General features: G+C 35.5%; 1 protein-coding gene across 1 annotated transcript in view; it reads right to left on the reverse strand.

Annotated features, from left to right (window-relative positions):
* Positions 1-22,257, reverse strand: part of LOC107750580 (arrestin red cell) — a 44,589-nt gene that overhangs the window by 4,503 nt on the left and 17,829 nt on the right. Inside the window, exons 2-10 of the mRNA XM_016566043.1 lie at positions 8,215-8,245; positions 7,576-7,636; positions 5,417-5,461; positions 5,075-5,271; positions 4,822-4,881; positions 4,589-4,656; positions 3,764-3,899; positions 3,437-3,521; positions 2,013-2,085 (exon numbers count right to left, since the gene is read on the reverse strand). Of these exons, the coding sequence (XP_016421529.1) occupies positions 2,013-2,085; positions 3,437-3,521; positions 3,764-3,899; positions 4,589-4,656; positions 4,822-4,881; positions 5,075-5,271; positions 5,417-5,461; positions 7,576-7,636; positions 8,215-8,245 (756 nt within the window). The remainder of the gene's footprint in view (positions 1-2,012; positions 2,086-3,436; positions 3,522-3,763; positions 3,900-4,588; positions 4,657-4,821; positions 4,882-5,074; positions 5,272-5,416; positions 5,462-7,575; positions 7,637-8,214; positions 8,246-22,257) is intronic.

Raw genomic sequence — 22,257 nt, forward strand, 5'->3', positions numbered from 1 at the left:
ACCACACGGATACGTTGTTTTCGTTCAAATCAAAGCACAAACAACGTAGAAAACGTATATGCGTGGTGTGCTGACACAGAATAGCATACGCTGTTTGCATTCAGTGGATACTCTCCAAAATTTTCATTTTTGGGTGAACTATCCCTTTAATATATACATGTATGTGTGTGTATATATATATATATATATATATATATATATCCATCTACATTCCATCTACTTCATCTACAGTACATATTAGTTTATTATTGCAGGTAACCCCTAGGGGGTGCTATAGGGTCTGTGGAAAAAAATTACAGTCTAAATGGGCCTCTACAGCTTGCTTCTCACAATGAGATAATTATATTTGTGGTTCTGTGGCATCAAAACATTAAAAAAAATCCCTACTGTAATTGATGGTAGCTGATCTAGAACTAATAAACCAACCTTCACAATCGCATAATAAATTGCATAATACTCAGCTTTCTGCTTCCCATATAAGGGCTGCCAAGTGAACATGCAAAATGACTGACAAGCTCCTCAAAGTCTTCCGACAGACTAAATAAAAGAATCTCATCATAGCCTGCTGTTTACAGAGCCTAGAGCTGTCAGACATATGCGACATTTAAGGACACCTAATTCAGTGATCCCTATAATAGGATAATAGGAACATGTCTGTGTGCCAGCCCATAACAATCTCATAAAGCACCTTTCATGTGTTGCATCAATCAGCACTTTGGATGAGTTCAGGAAAGACACACTGTAAAATGTAGTTTATGGGGACATAAACAATGCCTTAGGATTAGAGATTAGGAGAATATATGGTGAAAAAAAGACAACAGAAAAATAGGAAAAGAGATATACAGTATACATGGATCGATGGTATTCTACCCATACATGAATTGTTTTTCCTGAGAGAAAGTTACAAAAGCTGAATAAACTAGCAGCTGACCTCAAAAAACAGCAGAGACCAGCTGACTGAACAGCTTCGGACAAGACAAAAAGCAGAAAGGACAGCTACAGTCCTTATTTTGGGGGGTGAAGGCCTTGTCTCATGGAGATGGTGGAAAAAGGGGTCCAACAGCCATTATTGACAACCAGGGATGGGAGCCAGAACGAACGGCTAGATATGAGACTCACCGTGATGAATGTCTGCCCACAGACTTGCTGTAGGTGTCATGGGAGTAAAGAACCACATCTGTAACCTGTAGCACTGAGAGAGAACAGTATTCGTCGTCCTATCAGCACTAAAAAACTATTGACTATGAGGCGAAACTGGACCTTCATGGGGCTGTCAGCAGAGGGACAAAGGAATCGAGGTATTTGGTGTCACGTCAAGGGATGCAACTATTAAAAGCCGGAATAAACACTACGTAAAGGTTGAGAAGGTCACAGAACTTTAAGCTATTAACAAGGGTTGAGTAGCTCTTGGGTATTTGGCGGGGAAGGAGCAAAGTTTTTAACAAAGTTTCCACGGGACAGTTGGTTTCACGAGCATGGCTTTAGCAGCGATAGGTCACCCAAAATTGAAAAATCTGTAATCATTTACTCATTCTAATGGGGTTCCAAACCTGTATGACTTTCTGTCATCTTTTGAACACAAAAGATATTGTTGGTAACCAGTTTTGGTTCCCCTTGACTTCTGTTAACAAAGAAACTGGGAACCATTGTCATTCTTCAAAATATTTTCTTTTGTGTTCCACAGAAGAAGTCACAGAGGTTTGTAATGACAAGAGGGTGAGAAAATGATGACAATTTTCATTTTTGGGTGGACTGTCCCTTTAAATGGTAAATCTATTCTGACCATACATAAACCTCTGTGAGATGTGTATTAAACACACTCCTACTTTACAGCAACAAAGGCTGAGCAAGAAGAGATGACCGAGGTCAAATCAGAAGCAGGACCCTTTGAACAGAACAGGAGAGGGGGAGAGGATAAAACAGAAGAGATGATGGAGGACTGAATATGAGGGAGGTGAAGATAGGGACAGAGTAGAGAGAGATGGAGAATTTGGGAGAAGAGGGCTACTCACTCGGCTTCTACCTGAGCCACAGGACATTTGTACTGTGCGGTGCTGAACAAACAGATATCGGCATACTGTCGCACTGTGGGGAGAGAGCAGGGATATACAGCGGGGTTACCAGGGTCGGGAGGGAGCTGACACAAACCAAACACACAATTAAATCATAGGCGGGACAGCTGACATTCACACTAAACTACACATGACCACATGAGAGGACCTTAAAGGGTTAGTTCACCCAAAAATTAAAAATTCTGTCATTAATTACTCACCCTTGTGTTGTTCCCAACCCGTAAGACCTTCGTTCATCTTCAGAAAACAATTTAAGATATTTTTGATGAAATCTGAGGGCTCTCTGACCCTCCCATAGACAGCAAGGTAACTACCACAAACTTGAAAAAAGAAGATCTAAACAACACAAGAATAGATAAAAACAATCACAATCACAAACTTGTGTACAGTTTAGTAAGCACTCCTCCCGTCAAATCAAAATTAAATACACTACAGTTCAAAAGTTTGGGGTCACTTAAAAATGAATACTTTGCTGATTAAAATGTGCATTAAATTGACCAAAAGTGACAGTAAAGACGTAAAATTTTACAAAAGATTTTTAGTTTAAATTAATGCTGTTCTTTTGAACTTTCTAATCCAGACAAAGTTTCCATCACAATTTCCACAAAAATATTAAGCAGCACAACTGTTTTCAACATTGATAATAATTACATGTTTCTTGAGCACCAAATCAGCATATCAGAATGATTTCTGGAAGACTGGCTGCTAAAAAATTCAGCACCATCACAGGAATAAATTGCATTCTAAAACATTCAAATAGAAAGCCGTTATTTTAAATTATAATAATATTTAATAATATTACTGTATTTATCACCAAATGAAAGCATGAGTCTTAATAAAAATCTTACTGACCTCAAACGTTTGAACAGAAGTGTACCTGATATATATTTTTTACATTTCAGTGAAAATAATTAGTAGATATTAAATATCCAGTTCACTCAGAAATGCCACATTACAGAAGTAAATTAGGTTGTGAGCAACATTTCACGTTGACTTTTGAGACACAAACTACATCCACAGCACAGCAAAAGCAGTATTTCAGTGCAAACAAACCTGTGAGCTACCAAGATATACAATTCGTTCACAGATGAATTATGAAAAAGTGAAATAAACAACATTTATCTGCAGTAAACATCTGTGAGTGCACGAGATAAAGATGCAGGACAAAAGCAACAGGAAAGGAAAAGGGGAAGAGGAAAGGATTTAAGCTAGCTGATGTTAGCAATTCTAAATGCAACTCTAAAACATAACAAGAACATAAAGCACTCAGTGAAAAACATTCAGTGTAGGTTGTAAAGCAATGCATCATTTACTGTAAATACATGTTTGAAAAAAAAAATAAAAAAATGAAATGTTCATCTCACCAGAGATTTTAACCCGTTTAACTGTTTTGGTGGAGTTGTTGGTGACATGGACGTTGACACTGATAGGTTCACCATGGTAGTACAGCTGAAAAGAAGGAAATCCAATACTTGATGTTTTTCAATTTGCTTACATTGCACATTTGATCTTTTACTTTGTAATACTTATTCTGCACTATGTATTATGCACTAAAGTAAACTACATTGAAACATGAAACTGAAAGAAAGCAATTTCAGTAGCAGCTGAGTAAAAAGACATCAAACCTTGACACTTCAATAAATTATAAGCAGAGGGCAATAGTTTGCCTGTGGCTAGATGTATGTTCACACCTCTTTATCTAGCGAGGCCTCGAGGTGAAGGGAGCGGTCAGACATAAGGAAGCTGCGTGTGGTCTCCACCATTGGCTGTGGACCAGGCTTCTCTGGAGCGTACTGCACCTTACGAATGACCAACCGCACCGAGTTCCTGTTAAGCAGAGGACAGTTAGACACAACTTCTGTTGAACTGACATCACAAAGAAACACAATATCTCTCCATCGGAGTAAAGTTTGGGGCCTTATTAATGTTTTAGAAAGAAGTCCATAAGTCGATGAAACTTACTGTGAAAAATTATTACAATTTAAAATAACATTTCTATTTTAAAATGTAATTTAATCCTGTGATGGCAAATCGTCAAGTGTCACATGACAAAAATCATTATAATACACTGATTTTTCAGTGTACTATAATGATATATTATTTCTTATTATCAACGCTGAAAACAGTTGTGCTGCTTAAAATTTATGTGGAAACCGAGATGCTTTTTTTCAGGATACTTTTTTTTTTCTTTTTACATTTATTTGAAATGGAAATCTTTTAAAACAATGTCTTTACTGCCACTAAAAAAAAAACTTTACTGAAACTTTTTAATAATTTAATGCATCCTTGCTGGAAAAAAAAGTATTAATTTCTTTAAAAAAAATTTTAAAAAAATCTTCTGGACTCTAAACTTTTTGAACGGTAGTCTATACAACCTGAACATTATTTGGGAAAGGGACTCAAACATCAATGCACCGGTTAATATTTCCGATATATTGTACCTGATAAGTAAACAGGCCGCTCAATGAGAATAAACAGTGAAAAAGAAAAGAAACTCACAAGGAGCGACACTTTACCGTTTGTGAGTCTTCTCATCCACAGTTTTAGCACAGAATGCCCTGACCTCAAAGTCAACACCACATGCCTATAAGTCAAAATGCAGGGATAAATGACCACTGAGAGAAAAGAAAAGATGTTTTAAACAATGTGTACGCGCATGTAGCTTAGGGATATGTTGGTCAATTAAAAAGTCGACTTGTTTAAGTTGATCTTGAGAAGATGTAGCTTTGGACATGCCTAGCGTCATTACCTTTCCTGTGTCCTCTGGGCCGGGCTGTAGAGTCACTGAGCAGGGAAGGTTCTGAGGAATCTGTCCAACAAATAAAATTACTTTAGCAACCTAACTTGGTCACAGAATATAAAAATCTAACAGTGTCACATAGGAAAGTTTTTAGGGTCTGTAAAGCTGTAATTTTTACTCTGGTTGAAAACGCATATGTACAGCTGAACATTACATGCACTTAAATGTGTAAGTGAAAGGAAAAGCAAAAGTAAAGAGTCACCGTGAAGTTGAAGGGGTACGCGTTCTGGCCCAGCTTCTTGAGCAGTCTCTCCTGTAGGCGACTGAGCGGTTTGCGCTCCTCGGGCAGAGGGGGAAATGCTTGGAAGCTGGAAATGAAGAGATCCTTTCGGAAAGACAGGCCCAGCACGTCCAGATCTTCACGGCCATAACGGAAGGCACACGTCAGGGTCACGAACACTGGTAAAAGGGCAGAGGAGAAGAGAGAAAGTGATAAATATATAATATACTGTTTTGGTTCAAATGATTTATTGTTTAAAAAAGAAACAAACATTACAGGCAACACAAAAAAAACCTGGAGATACAGTAAATCAATGTGTGTTACCTTTTCTGTCTTTAAGGTATTCCGGGTCAATCAAGAGCACCCCATCTAAAGTCACAAAACCACAAGTACACAAGAAGTACCAGTATAAATAATACTGGGGTTGTCAAATTAACACTTTTTTTTTATAAATAATATTACTAAAAAAATGTTCCTTCACAAAACATTTTATTTATTTATATGCATTGTGAGTCCACAGTCTGCACCGTATTTGAACAATTTTTAACTTTAACTAAAAAATATATGTTCAAAACAATATGATGTGAAGCAATGGCCAAAACACATCTATATGCATGTGTACATAAGTAAGCAGTTGTAGTTTAACACAAGACCACATTCTGTGCGAGCGGCCCTAAATAACCCCAATTTCAAAATGGATTTCTATGGACTGTAGGCCAGCGATAGGCTTGTGCTCAATGATCTGCCAATAAAACAAACAATGTATCGAGCTCCACAGCCAATTTTTGTAAAGTTGTTTATTTAATGATTTACTCATCTACCACAATAATGTCTTTGAAACAACTTCATTTGAAGGTGTACATTTATTCTTAGCATATATACTCTGTGATCATTATCTGTGATTTACATTAAAATCATGTAATTAATTGAATTTATTTTAATCGATTGACATCTTTCTACAAAGACAGTAAAACTGAACTTTTGAGACATAGAACACATACAAAGTAAAAACTAAAAATATTTAGCACTACCATTTAAAAGTTTGAGGTAAAAGTATTGTTTTTAAATAAACTGACAGTAAAGACACTTATAATGTTACAGAAGGTTTCTATTTCACATAAATGCTGTTTTGAACTTTATATTTATCAAAAAATGCTCAAAATAAAAATTAAAAATAGTAAGCAACATTTTCAACATTGCTAATAATAAGAAATGTTTCTTGAGCATGAAATCAGCATATTAGAATAATTTCTGAAAGATCATGTGACACTGAAGACTGAAGAAGTAATGGCTGCTGAATACATTACATTTTAAAATATATTATAGAAAACAGAATCATGTAATTGAATTTATTTTAATCGATTGACATCTTTCTACAAAGACAGTAAAACTGAACTTTTGAGACATAGAACACATACAAAGTAAAAACTAAAAATATTTAGCACTACCATTTAAAAGTTTGAGATAAGTATTGTTTTTAAATAAACTGACAGTAAAGACACTTATAATGTTACAGAAGGTTTCTATTTCACATAAATGCTGTTTTGAACTTTATATTTATCAAAAAATGCTCAAAATAAAAATTAAAAATAGTAAGCAACATTTTCAACATTGCTAATAATAAGAAATGTTTCTTGAGCATGAAATCAGCATATTAGAATAATTTCTGAAAGATCATGTGACACTGAAGACTGAAGAAGTAATGGCTGCTGAATACATTACATTTTAAAATATATTATAGAAAACAGGTATTTTAAATTATAATAATATTTCACAGTATTACTGTTTTTTTAATTAAACAAATGCATACTTGGTGAGCATAACCAGACTTCTCCCCAAAAAAAAAAAAATCTTACCAACCTCAAACTTTTGAACAGTAGTGCGGGTTTAGAAAGGCACTCCAAAAGATTTTTACATTTACATTACATTTACATTTAGTCATTTAGCAGACGCTTTTATCCAAAGCGACTTACAAATGAGGACAACAAAAGAGCAAAAAATAAAATAAATAGAAATAATGCATTATACGACCATGTCCAATTAAAAGGAGTTTTTTTAGATCACAGAGGCCATTAACACAGCATTATAACAATTATCTTGTACAAGATTACCATTACAATATGTAATACTCCTGACAGAGTTAATCTCCCCACACAAATGTAATGAGGGAAACGTCTATATCTCCCCGACTGATGTCTCCCGTGACTGGCTGCCATGCAACATGGAGTGAGAGACGTTCCCTTGAAAGGGTGGATTATAAAGAGGAACCAAAAATCTCATAGTAACATCATGGTTTTTTTAATAACATATAATTGTTAAGCAGGTATAACCACAAAGCATTATGTTCATCAACATCAACTACCTCCACAAAGACACAACTCTTCAGCAATAGCTAACTGATGTTACTAAGGCATGAAAGGAAGTCGTGTAATTCGACCAAAAACTCCCAAGACGTTTTGAGCGGGAACTCCCATCTGACTTACCTACAGGGTCCACGTGATCTAGATGATCCACAAAGTCCCTCTTCCCCAAGTATACTGTGAGCTAGAAAGAGTAAAATCAGAGACAAGCACAAGTTTGAACTAGCTACACAAAAGAGATGCAGGAACTCGCACGCAAACAACTTAAACAGCCTAAGGCATGCCACGCTGACCCCTAGAAGATCTACTCCCTTCCTGAAGACAACCCTTCTAGACGGCGTGATCTCGAAACACACATCCTCCACATGCAAAACACTTTCCATGATAAAGAACGAAAGAGAGAGATGAGATAAGGTAGGAAGGCAGCAGCTGGGTGGAAATAGCACAAATGCAAGCTGACAGAGAGATTATAGAGGAAATAATGGTGTGATAACCAACACTGTGCTGATAAAGAAACAGTCAAAGGAAGAACGAAAAGACGGAAGCCAACAAACAACCAGAGAAATCAAGAGAGAGTTTAAAGACACACTCAAGGCAATTAAAAGGAGCTTAAAGAAGCAAACAGGAAGAGAAACACCAAGAGAGACGGATAGAAAATGAGGGAGGAGAAGCAAGAGAGAGACAGGAAAGGGAAGGAAAAGGTCCACCGAGAGCTCTGAAGAGCCCACCTTCCACCTCATAACATACTCTGGGGAATCTTACCTTACAGTTGGGGCTGGACTTCTTGAAGACTCTGTAATGAGGGGAAAGAGAGAACGTCATTAAAACAATGTCTTGAGCAGCATGAAAGACTAAAGGAAAGATTAACTGCACATTTCGATATTCCATGGTGGTATTTCAGAAAGACCAGGGCAATGCAATGCCAGATCCAGTAAATCAGAAAGGCTTGTATTCAAAATGCAGTTCAGTTTATACTATTCTGCAATGTGTAGAATTCAACAGAATAGGAAATATCATCTTTAGTATTTTTTTATCCATTAAGGGTACAAATTCAAAACCTGGCAAGTGCCAAATGCAAGAAATGTAATTAAAAACAAAAACAGTGCTTTCAAATAACTTAAACTAAAAATGAACACTGAAAATAATAAAAACTATCCAAAGATAGAAACAATTAACTGATTTAGCTCATTTGAAATTGAAAATTAAAAATGTATTATAATTATAGTTATAAGCCCTGGATGGTAGTGACACACTGGGGGAAGTAAAAAAAAATCACTTTCATAACCCACTAAGAAATATTCTGAGATCACCTGCCATTAGCAGGTGTGGTAAAAAGTTACATTAGGACCCCACATCCGTCTTTAGGCCATTATAAGTCTTGAAAACATAGGAAATATGAAAACCAGTGACCACCTGTGGTTAACCAATGTAATTACTCAAATATTATCTGTGGTTACATGGGCAAACATACAAAATCTCATAAGAATAAGCCTCATTTTTCCCTGGGAGTGAGAGACAGAAGATGAGAGGAGGGACAGAAAGGGCAGAGGCATGACAAAAGGAAGGAAAAAAAGAAATGATGAAAAACTGACCAACCAAGGAGGCTGCAAACAGAAAGCAGCTGGACAAAAGGAAGGGAAAGAGACTGAGGCGGAGAGACGGACAAAGGAAGAACATAAAACAGTAAATGGGATAAACGCAGCTGCCCAGAAAAAGGGAGAGCAAAAGAGAATGAACAAGAGAGTTAGAGAGCTCACAAAAGAGACTGTAGGTGTTAGTGACTCATCTGAATGTGGGAAAATATGAAATACACAATGACAGAACATGAAAGAGTGGCTAAAACATAAAGGGAAAACGGAAAGAGTACGAAGAGAAGGCAAATAAAAGCAATATAGGGTTAAGTGAATAGTCTGTCATCATTTACTCATGTCGTTCCAAAACCTATTATCACTTTCTTTTGTGGAACACAAAAGGAAAAAAATTTATAATGACTGGTTATTCTTTCCCATGCAATTACAAAGAATGAAATCTAAGGGGTTAAAACTACAAAATGGATTCAGAAGCACCATAACAGAATCAGAAACATATCAAATAAGTGGTCTATACGACTGATGCACTGTATTCCAAGTTTTACAAAGTCATACAACAGCTTTAGATGAGGAACAGATCAAAGAGTTATATTCAAGCGTCATGGATCAATTGTATGTCATTTCGGAGCTTGACAGCCTGAGTTGTTATTAAATTCGATTATATGGAAAAAGAGTGACCATGGTATTTGCATGCAAAAAAAATACAATTTGAGCAATATTTAAAATATTTAAATTTTTTATAATCTTAATAATAATGAAATAAAAATATTTTCTTTATTTATTATTACTACTACTACTATTATTATTCAATATAATATTTATTTTATTATTATTTAAATTATAAAAAAATTAACATCAATAAAGACGTGGTACTATCGCAATAGTACTATTGTACTGTAAAATAAAAAACATTTAATAATAAAATAATAATAATAATCTCTATTGTTGACAACAGATTTATTAAACGATTGTCTTACTACAAATATATTACGCCATAAGCTTGTGCTGTGCTGTTGAAACCACAGTATCCATGCACGTGATAAACGTATTTTAAAATGTATTCGAAAAAGAAAAAGAAAATTGATTTTATTCAATTCACATGAGTCATGCTTCAGGTTGAAAAAGAAAAAAATGTTTAAATACGGAAATATCACAACCTTGAGAAAAATAAAGGAAGGACAGGGTTATAGTCAGTTACTTTGTAAATAACGAAACTACGCAAAATGTGGAAAGTGACATTTTGTCTGTGTCAGTGCATCTCTTGTTTATTTAAATAAAGTAGAGGTTATCCAGGTGAAAGATTTTCTCCAGCCGTCACATTTTTAATGCAAAAATACTGCAAACTTAACTAACCCATTACTTTCCAAAAAAAAAAAAGCTACACTTTAGTGTAATTATGTGTTTTTTTTAATACTGAGAAAACAAATGCAGAATAAATGGGTGAAAAGGAAGAGTGAAAGCTCGCTCTCAGCAGGAGCTGACGACACACACCAGTAAAGAGCAGCACTGTCAGCAGTGGCTGAACCTTCAGCACAGGAAGACGGAAACAAAACACACCCCACATACCAACTGCCCTCTCACAACAATACACCGGTTACTTTATGTGTCCACTTCACACCTGACAAGCTCAATGAGGAGTAAGTCTGAGTGAGATCTGATTATGGGGGTGTCTGCGATTATGTCAGAAGTATGGAGAGCATATGAGAGGAAACAGTCTCACCTTGCTCTGAGAGGAGTGGCGTCCCAGAGCTCCATCTGTTTCGAATGACGGAGAAATAACAGCATGTGCTTTCTCCCTCTTTATTCCCTTCTCTTCTTTTTTTAGAGTCATGCTCTCTCTCTGAATCACCATCCCTCACTTCATTATGTCATCTATGCATCCCACTCCAAATCTCTTTAAACAGCCTTTTCTCCAAGGGGTCGTCAGAGTTTGACTGCCTAGCGTGGTCCCGCTGGCCGCTGACAGGAGATGCTGTAACTATGTCATTATGGGCACAAAAGCATTTTTCTCCACTGATGGCCATTTAAAGGTAGACGTGTCCTAAATACTGTACATACAGTTTTTACTAGCAACATGTATTAAAAATATAGCCTATCATGGTGCCCAAATTGTTCAGCAAGGCCATTAAAAGCTGACTGGCCCAAAAATAAACCGTTTATGGCTCAGGTGATTAAAATACCAAGAGATGAATGAAACTGTACACAGAAATGAATGCCTATGTGAAAATATAGCAAAATAAAAAGTAGTAAAAAAAAAAAAAAGTAAAAACAAACAAGTACACTGTATCTGGACATAAGCAAACAGTGCAAGAGAGAAATAAAGTAAGAACGACAGATAGAACAATAGATCGATAGATAGAACAAACAATAGAACGATCGGTAGAACGAACGATAGAATGATCAGCAGATAGATAGATGGATAGTACGAAATAGGGCTGCACGATTATGACAAAAATCATAATTGTCAATTATTCCCTTGAAATTGTAATTGCGATTATTAATTACGATTATCACAATTTACATTGAATGATGTTTATACCATTGTTTGATGCAACTGCATGCCGTATTTTTATATGAAAATAAACAAGCTGAAAACACTTTTAGTGCTTTTCTATTAAGCCTCAAATGTCAACTATACATCGGATTGGTTTCTTCTTCTTCTTTTTAAATTATAAAAAAGTAAAAATATGAATGGTATTATAATGTTATTCTAAAACTAAAATTAAAATAATGGGGAAAAGCCTTAAGATAACATGCAGAAAGAAAAAAAACGCATCTTAAGCGTGCAGAATAACATAAGTGGACTTCGAACGATTAATTGCCGCTTTGAACGATTACGTAATTGTGGCATCTGTAATTGTAATCGCGATTAGAAATTCGATTAATTGTGCAGCCCTAGAACGAAAGATAGATAGATGGATAGAACGAACGATAGAACGACAGAGCGATATAGAACGATAGATAGATCGATAGAACGATAGATAGACAGATAGATAGATAGTAGTGGTTAAACGGATCGTAGTTGATCTGTGATCCGTACGGACCAAGCCCCACGGTTCGGCACGCATGTGATCCACGGATTAATTGCAAAATTTAACCATAATAGAGTACAAGTTTATAATTTGTCCGTATTTACACAAGCAAGCGAATTTTAAACAATTCCAGAGAGAAAAGGCGAACGGGAACTCGATTCGTTACTCGCGCGCTCTTCTCTACGTGCACAGCCGCACACACATGAAACACTGAACTGAATCCTCTTCTGAATCCTGAACAGACACTTACACATAAAATTATGACAAAATACCTATCTCGACAATCATTCAGGTAAACGCAATCAGTTATGTCTCAAGTGAATGAAAACAGCTGAGAAAGAAATCGGATGTGATGTGTATCATTATATCGGATCCGTGCATCAGGTCTTAAAGGGACACCTTATTTTATTTGTAACATATTCTGTTGTATTTATCTATGCTTGTAATTTGTGTATTTTTTCTTATTTTTACTGGCTGTTCTCTTGTCTCTTTAATCATGTTTAAACTTTCTTAGTTAATCTAGTAGTATTTGCTGTGGTATCAAAGAAGTACTTCACTTTAAGTAATAAATGGAAAGCAAGTTAAATTGAAATATTTTTCTTTTCTTGCTGATCCGAAAAATGATCCGATCTGTGGGTCAAAAACGTAATGTGATCTGAACCGTGAGATTTGTGATCCGTTGAACCACTGATAGATAGATAGATAGATAGGGCAAAAAATATTTTTATTGAAAAAAAAAACCTAAAAGTAAAAACTTACAATGCAATGCATACTTTGGTGAGATGACATATATAGGAAGCTGACATATAGCTTTTTCTAGGTTGACTTCCCTGTTTTTTCTTACTAACTGCTAACTGAAACACCTCTCTTCTCCTCACAAACAGAGTTCAGAGAGCTGCTTTCAACTGACAGCAATGGCATCAAATCGCTCGCACACACTAGCACTCTGAACTGGAAGTGGCATGTGGTCATTACCTCTCACCAGTATAAAACCACACACACAAGTCACCCAAAGTGTGTCAGTAAACACACACACACAAAATGTTCAACCCACTCATTCACAAGTGCCACAAATGCCTGTGAAGAGGAATATTATGAGAAAGACTTGCAGAGCTCCTGCCATGGCCTGACACCGATAGACTGTGTGTGTGTGTGTGTGTGTGTGTGTGAGTGTGAGAGAGAGAGCGAGAGAGAGAGAGAGAGAGAGAGAGATGGATGGAGACTGTTGACCCCATCCTCTTCAGTCATGAACGCCAGCTCAAATCAGACTCAAAGGACATCAAACAATGGGCCTGTATAGGTGCCAAACACGCACACAAACTTGTGAAGTTCTATGACAAGTACAAAGAAATGTCTGCTGCTGGGATGCCACATTTATCAAAATGACACAAAGACACAAATACACCCACGAATGCTCGCATGGGTACATTCTCATTCAGCTCACTGACAGTGCCACAGAAGTGCGAGTCTATTAGCCTGTATGCCAGTAACACATAATGAGCTTCTCAACTACAGAGAGTGCATCTGTATTTCATAACAGATTAAAACAATAGGGCTCCCAAGTTGCATTTCTGGTTATAATATATGTGTTTGCGAGTCGTTTGACATCTGTTGACAGTCTACAGTTAGGCTGATGAACCGCATGCCGTTCAAAAGTTTGGGGTCATGAGATTAATACTTTATTCAGCAAGGATGCATTAAATTGATAAAAAGAGACAGTACACAATACACATAGGCTATTTATAATGTTTCAAAAGACTACTTCAAATAAATGCTGTTCTTCTGAACTTCGAAATTCAACAACGTTGTTTCCACAAAGGAGCCATTTTCATCATTAATGATAATAATAAAAAACGTTTCTTGAGCACCTAAACAAAATATTAGAATGATTTCTGAAGCATGTGAGACTGAAGTAATGGCTGCTGCAAAGGAATAAAATACTTATTAAAATATATTAAAATAGAATATTAATGTCTTTACTATATTTTTGATCAAATAAATGCAGCATTGATGAGAATACAGTAAGAGACTTAAAAAAAAGTCATATTACTAAACTCAAACAGTAGTACATATTACTTGGCAGAAAAATTGCTTGTTCTGATGAATTAAAGGTAACTGAAAATTGGCACCTTGCTGTTTAATAAAAGAAATAAGCCTCTCAAATGAATGAATAAAAGAATAAAATGTGATTTAGGCTAATTCTACAGCTTGCTCTTCAATCAAGTATTCCTTTAGAGAGAAATCACAATTAAAATGAACAATGAAAAGATGAAAAAGTCAAGTTGTTTTCAGGGCAACAGCGAGGGGAATCAGTTGAGCTCATTTTGTGCTCTGCGGTTAATGAAAGGCATCTCTGTGAGAACTACAGTGTTGAGTTTTGATCCATTTGTGAGTTTTAATATTCAACATAATCATAAAGTTTTGATGAATACTGAAAATGCTACAAATTTTTCAAATCAATTATTAATGTTTTTATGTCATTTAATTTGCTATTAAGAAAATAATACTTGACAAAGAGTAAGGCGAACACAGCTTGCCAAATATTATGGTTTGTACAACCCAAATGGGGTTTAAATGAACTGATTCAACATTACGTACATGTTTTGAATGCTAGAGTATCTCTGTAGAACAACAAATATTTTTAAACCTAAATTTAAGTTCAATTGTATTTACAGACTGAATATGCAAAATTTCTAATATATTCTTAAAATCACTTCTCAGTTTAGTTATTTTTGCTTTTAATAAGGTCTTTATGATATCAAAAATTTTGATACTGTAAAATTTTCATAATTCTTGTCACCAGTGTCAATATCACAAAAAAAACTATTACAAGTCTAAAAAAGCCTCAAGACGACGAGCAGTGAGAGATCTGTCTTTTGGTTGTTTGATTAACATGAATGACAGACAGCAGGAATTTTAGACTGCTGTCACTTTAAGAGCTGCCCATATCAAATATAGGCTACTGTTACACATTCGTTTTCTTACTTGCTGTTTGATTTTACTTAAGATCTAAATGACTGTTTTTATGAGGATACTTGCAAAGACGGGTATTTTGACACACAAGTATGTGTATTTAACTGTTCTAGGCCAATAAAGCAACAAAAATACTTGCACACTCTATAAGCAGTGAATTCATGTGCACAGCCTGCGCACGCAGAAACAGTCTCACAGACAGCGTGTGCATATAGCATTCTTCTTTGCATTTAAACGGCTTAAAATCACTTGTTTTTAAAGTGTAATGCTTATAAATGTGTGCAAACAATACATTTTCATGACCACAGTGCACAGCAACGTGACATGAGTGGACAACTGTAATAAAGACGATAGTCCAAAATCTCTACCGGTTGACAAATTTCTACCAGTTAATCGTGTCTACCTGTATATTGCCCACTCATACTCTCTACTCATTATATTCTTACCCGACCCTTTTAATTTCCATATTGTTCTTGTTCAATCTTCAGCTCCTTTATTCTTTAACTCCTCTCCTTTTTTCACATTCCTTGCTAATCATGTGACTAATTTCATTGTTTTTTCTATATCCGCCTCATCAAGTGTATGATGAGTTTCCTTTACTCTCTCTTAGATGATAAAGTTTAAAGCAGCATTACAGTCACAGCCTGACCAGTGATCTCTAATGAATAGATCGTATTAATACTGCATAACCTATAAACAGGTCTGGGGCAGCTGCCAAAGCCACATGCATCACACGCATTCACACCTCTGTCTGTGTGCCTTGCATATGCATGCACCTGCTAAAAACCACAGGCTTTATATAGAAGATCAGAAACGCTCACAAACCACATCAGAAGCAGACACACACACATGCAATCGCACTAATACGCTCTTCATCACAGGGAAACGAGGCCTGCAGCACAAAGGGTTAAATAAAAGGAGCGCATATGAACGCCACTATCTGGCTTTTTATCCACTTTATCCCAGTTAAGCTGCACACTTACCTAAATATGCTGTATTCGGTTACCATAGCAGCCCGATGAGCTTTCTTGTGTTGCCATGACAACAGAATGAGGCATAAAGTTCAAGAAGCCACACACAAAGTACAGAGTATGCATTTGATGAAGAAAGAAAAAAAAGATGGTGACCGCAAATTGGAGAGAAAGAAGATCAGGCAGTGTGAATCTGGAGTGAAAAGTGGCTTATTATGTGCTTGCACACATACACAAAAAAAAAAAAAAAAAAAAGAGTTAAAAAAAAGCAAGTTAAATTGAAATATTTTTCTTTTCTTGCTGATCCGAAAAATGATCCGATCTGTGGGTCAAAAACGTAATGTGATCTGAACCGTGAGATTTGTGATCCGTTGAACCACTGATAGATAGATAGATAGATAGATAGGGCAAAAAATATTTTTATTGAAAAAAAAAACCTAAAAGTAAAAACTTACAATGCAATGCATACTTTGGTGAGATGACATATATAGGAAGCTGACATATAGCTTTTTCTAGGTTGACTTCCCTGTTTTTTCTTACTAACTGCTAACTGAAACACCTCTCTTCTCCTCACAAACAGAGTTCAGAGAGCTGCTTTCAACTGACAGCAATGGCATCAAATCGCTCGCACACACTAGCACTCTGAACTGGAAGTGGCATGTGGTCATTACCTCTCACCAGTATAAAACCACACACACAAGTCACCCAAAGTGTGTCAGTAAACACACACACACAAAATGTTCAACCCACTCATTCACAAGTGCCACAAATGCCTGTGAAGAGGAATATTATGAGAAAGACTTGCAGAGCTCCTGCCATGGCCTGACACCGATAGACTGTGTGTGTGTGTGTGTGTGTGTGTGTGAGTGTGAGAGAGAGAGCGAGAGAGAGAGAGAGAGAGAGAGAGATGGATGGAGACTGTTGACCCCATCCTCTTCAGTCATGAACGCCAGCTCAAATCAGACTCAAAGGACATCAAACAATGGGCCTGTATAGGTGCCAAACACGCACACAAACTTGTGAAGTTCTATGACAAGTACAAAGAAATGTCTGCTGCTGGGATGCCACATTTATCAAAATGACACAAAGACACAAATACACCCACGAATGCTCGCATGGGTACATTCTCATTCAGCTCACTGACAGTGCCACAGAAGTGCGAGTCTATTAGCCTGTATGCCAGTAACACATAATGAGCTTCTCAACTACAGAGAGTGCATCTGTATTTCATAACAGATTAAAACAATAGGGCTCCCAAGTTGCATTTCTGGTTATAATATATGTGTTTGCGAGTCGTTTGACATCTGTTGACAGTCTACAGTTAGGCTGATGAACCGCATGCCGTTCAAAAGTTTGGGGTCATGAGATTAATACTTTATTCAGCAAGGATGCATTAAATTGATAAAAAGAGACAGTACACAATACACATAGGCTATTTATAATGTTTCAAAAGACTACTTCAAATAAATGCTGTTCTTCTGAACTTCGAAATTCAACAACGTTGTTTCCACAAAGGAGCCATTTTCATCATTAATGATAATAATAAAAAACGTTTCTTGAGCACCTAAACAAAATATTAGAATGATTTCTGAAGCATGTGAGACTGAAGTAATGGCTGCTGCAAAGGAATAAAATACTTATTAAAATATATTAAAATAGAATATTAATGTCTTTACTATATTTTTGATCAAATAAATGCAGCATTGATGAGAATACAGTAAGAGACTTAAAAAAAAGTCATATTACTAAACTCAAACAGTAGTACATATTACTTGGCAGAAAAATTGCTTGTTCTGATGAATTAAAGGTAACTGAAAATTGGCACCTTGCTGTTTAATAAAAGAAATAAGCCTCTCAAATGAATGAATAAAAGAATAAAATGTGATTTAGGCTAATTCTACAGCTTGCTCTTCAATCAAGTATTCCTTTAGAGAGAAATCACAATTAAAATGAACAATGAAAAGATGAAAAAGTCAAGTTGTTTTCAGGGCAACAGCGAGGGGAATCAGTTGAGCTCATTTTGTGCTCTGCGGTTAATGAAAGGCATCTCTGTGAGAACTACAGTGTTGAGTTTTGATCCATTTGTGAGTTTTAATATTCAACATAATCATAAAGTTTTGATGAATACTGAAAATGCTACAAATTTTTCAAATCAATTATTAATGTTTTTATGTCATTTAATTTGCTATTAAGAAAATAATACTTGACAAAGAGTAAGGCGAACACAGCTTGCCAAATATTATGGTTTGTACAACCCAAATGGGGTTTAAATGAACTGATTCAACATTACGTACATGTTTTGAATGCTAGAGTATCTCTGTAGAACAACAAATATTTTTAAACCTAAATTTAAGTTCAATTGTATTTACAGACTGAATATGCAAAATTTCTAATATATTCTTAAAATCACTTCTCAGTTTAGTTATTTTTGCTTTTAATAAGGTCTTTATGATATCAAAAATTTTGATACCGTAAAATTTTCATAATTCTTGTCACCAGTGTCAATATCACAAAAAAAACTATTACAAGTCTAAAAAAGCCTCAAGACGACGAGCAGTGAGAGATCTGTCTTTTGGTTGTTTGATTAACATGAATGACAGACAGCAGGAATTTTAGATCTGTCTTTTGGTTGTTTGATTAACATGAATGACAGACAGCAGGAATTTTAGACTGCTGTCACTTTAAGAGCTGCCCATATCAAATATAGGCTACTGTTACACATTCGTTTTCTTACTTGCTGTTTGATTTTACTTAAGATCTAAATGACTGTTTTTATGAGGATACTTGCAAAGACGGGTATTTTGACACACAAGTATGTGTATTTAACTGTTCTAGGCCAATAAAGCAACAAAAATACTTGCACACTCTATAAGCAGTGAATTCATGTGCACAGCCTGCGCACGCAGAAACAGTCTCACAGACAGCGTGTGCATATAGCATTCTTCTTTGCATTTAAACGGCTTAAAATCACTTGTTTTTAAAGTGTAATGCTTATAAATGTGTGCAAACAATACATTTTCATGACCACAGTGCACAGCAACGTGGCATGAGTGGACAACTGTAATAAAGACGATAGTCCAAAATCTCTACCGGTTGACAAATTTCTACCAGTTAATCGTGTCTACCTGTATATTGCCCACTCATACTCTCTACTCATTATATTCTTACCCGACCCTTTTAATTTCCATATTGTTCTTGTTCAATCTTCAGCTCCTTTATTCTTTAACTCCTCTCCTTTTTTCACATTCCTTGCTAATCATGTGACTAATTTCATTGTTTTTTCTATATCCGCCTCATCAAGTGTATGATGAGTTTCCTTTACTCTCTCTTAGATGATAAAGTTTAAAGCAGCATTACAGTCACAGCCTGACCAGTGATCTCTAATGAATAGATCGTATTAATACTGCATAACCTATAAACAGGTCTGGGGCAGCTGCCAAAGCCACATGCATCACACGCATTCACACCTCTGTCTGTGTGCCTTGCATATGCATGCACCTGCTAAAAACCACAGGCTTTATATAGAAGATCAGAAACGCTCACAAACCACATCAGAAGCAGACACACACACATGCAATCGCACTAATACGCTCTTCATCACAGGGAAACGAGGCCTGCAGCACAAAGGGTTAAATAAAAGGAGCGCATATGAACGCCACTATCTGGCTTTTTATCCACTTTATCCCAGTTAAGCTGCACACTTACCTAAATATGCTGTATTCGGTTACCATAGCAGCCCGATGAGCTTTCTTGTGTTGCCATGACAACAGAATGAGGCATAAAGTTCAAGAAGCCACACACAAAGTACAGAGTATGCATTTGATGAAGAAAGAAAAAAAAGATGGTGACCGCAAATTGGAGAGAAAGAAGATCAGGCAGTGTGAATCTGGAGTGAAAAGTGGCTTATTATGTGCTTGCACACATACACAAAAAAAAAAAAAAAAAAGAGTTAAAAAAAAATTATTATAAAAAAAAGAATATATAAAAAAGATAATCATCACACACACACACACACACATAAATATTCTTTTGAACTTTCTATTCATCAAAATATCAGAAGCCTACAAAATATCCACAAAAATATTAAAAGATACAACTCTTTTCAACAAGATCAATAATAAAGTAGAAATGTTTCTGAACCACCAAATCAGCATATTATAATTATTTCTGAAGGACCATGCTGAAAATTATGCTTTGCCATCACAGGAATAAAGTTTTTTTAATTAAAAAAAATTAATATTTTTCACATTTTAAAACATGAAAATAGAAAAAAAATTAAATCCCAATTATATTTTTTGCCATATTAATGTTTTACTGTAATTTTGATCACATAAATACAGCCTTGGTGAGCATAAGAGACTTATTTCAAAAGACTGTCAAAAAGCCACCAAAAAAAAAAAAAAAAACTGACATGAAATCTGATAAAAATGTTGAAATCTATTTAAGAAAAATGTAATGTGGTTTTACAGTAGTAACAACTGCTTGTAGGCATTTTGGCAGCAAGTTCAGTTGCTGCAATACATTTCTGAAAGGAAAACATTTATCTCAACGTTTCATGGTTGCCATATGCCAAGTGTCAGACTGAATATTTACCTTCAAGCAGATATATGGTGTTAAAACACACACGGATCACATCGCAAACAAGTTTAAACTTTATTTTTCTGAAATCCTGAAGGATGATTCTGCCGGTCGTATCCTAGTTACTGCCAGCCATTTACAAACACAGCAAGGAAACATACACAAATATACACAAGACTACGTATCTCTGCTCGGCAGGAATGCAAATATTAGTGATTGTCTCTCAACACAGAGGCAGTGAATAGTTCCTGTACCCTCATTCGAATGTAAAATGCAAAAGGCGTACCCTTGGAACTGACCTAATGCTACAATAAAGGGTGTTGTTTGAAGTTTCTTGATTATTTATATTTACAAAACCATTTTTTGCTGAAACACAGAGGAGACAAACTCGAACAGGCACCTTCATTAGTGCCAAGGACTGTGAGCAGAGAGAGAAATGGGAAAATCAATCAGGGTCTCAATTTAATTTGGGAAGGGTAAAGAGGGGCTAAATAAAGGCACATTTATCAAGGCAGATAGAGGGAGAGAGACATGCAGAGAGGGAGGGTGATGGAGAGAGCACTGTAAACGCCAGACATTATTTTTAAAAGCTTAAAACACACACACACACACACACACAAGTGGCCATGTATATGCTTGAAAGTGTGTCAATATAAAAAGCACGTATACAACTCTTTAATTATGTCACATTAAACCCTCTAATCTCTGTTGTTCACTTGTAAAAGTACACAAGCAGGTACAGAATTACACCAAGCACAATTACTTCATATTTATTAACCTGTAGCAATATGCAAACTGCATGGTGTGATTCAGTTTATTTATTTATTTAGTATTAGTTCCAAAGTATTTAACATAACACTTTAGTAAAGGGACCAATTCTCACTATTAACTAGTTGCTTATTAGCATGCCTATTATTAACATATTGGCTGTTTATTAGTGCTTCTAAAGCACATATTCTGAATGAGCATATTCTTCATCCCTAATTCTACCCAATACCTAAACTTAATAACTACCCTATTAATAAGCAGCAAATTAGGAGCTATTGAGGCAAAAGCCGTAGTTAATGGTTTGTTAATAGCAAGAATTGTCGTGTGACTGTATTTTAAATATACAAATATTATATGAATTTTCTGTATGCATAGAATATTTGCCAAAATGTGCCGTACATAGTAGAGCACACTGTGTAAAACACTGTTTCCCATAACGTAATGTAATCAAAATTAACTTTCATTTCCAATGTGATAAATGAACGGAATGTATTTAATAATCTCTTTCCTCGTTATTTGATTGTACGGCCAAGAGGTAAAACATTTTTTATATATAGTTTTTTTTTTGTGTGTGAAAAAACTACAAAATATTATATTTTCAAAAAAAAAAAATGTAGGAGTCAATAAACTCGCACCGCAGTGAGGTCATGTGACAACAATGTTACATTCTACTGTTTGAATGTTTAATGCATTCCGTTTAACACACTAAAACAAATTAGTAAAAAGACAGGAAATGCAGTTGGAAAATGGATTAGGAAAAGAAAAAAAAAGAAAAAGTATTAACAACATTATTTAAAAGAACCCTTTGAAATATATATGCATTTGTTTGTCAAATAGAAAAGTGATTTACATTTTCAATTTTGAATGAACGGATAATTGATTCATATTTTTAAG

The sequence above is a fragment of the Sinocyclocheilus rhinocerous genome, unplaced genomic scaffold (genome assembly GCF_001515625.1).
Source record: "Sinocyclocheilus rhinocerous isolate Xijiao unplaced genomic scaffold, SAMN03320098_v1.1 scaffold19, whole genome shotgun sequence".
Taxonomy (NCBI): domain Eukaryota; kingdom Metazoa; phylum Chordata; class Actinopteri; order Cypriniformes; family Cyprinidae; genus Sinocyclocheilus; species Sinocyclocheilus rhinocerous.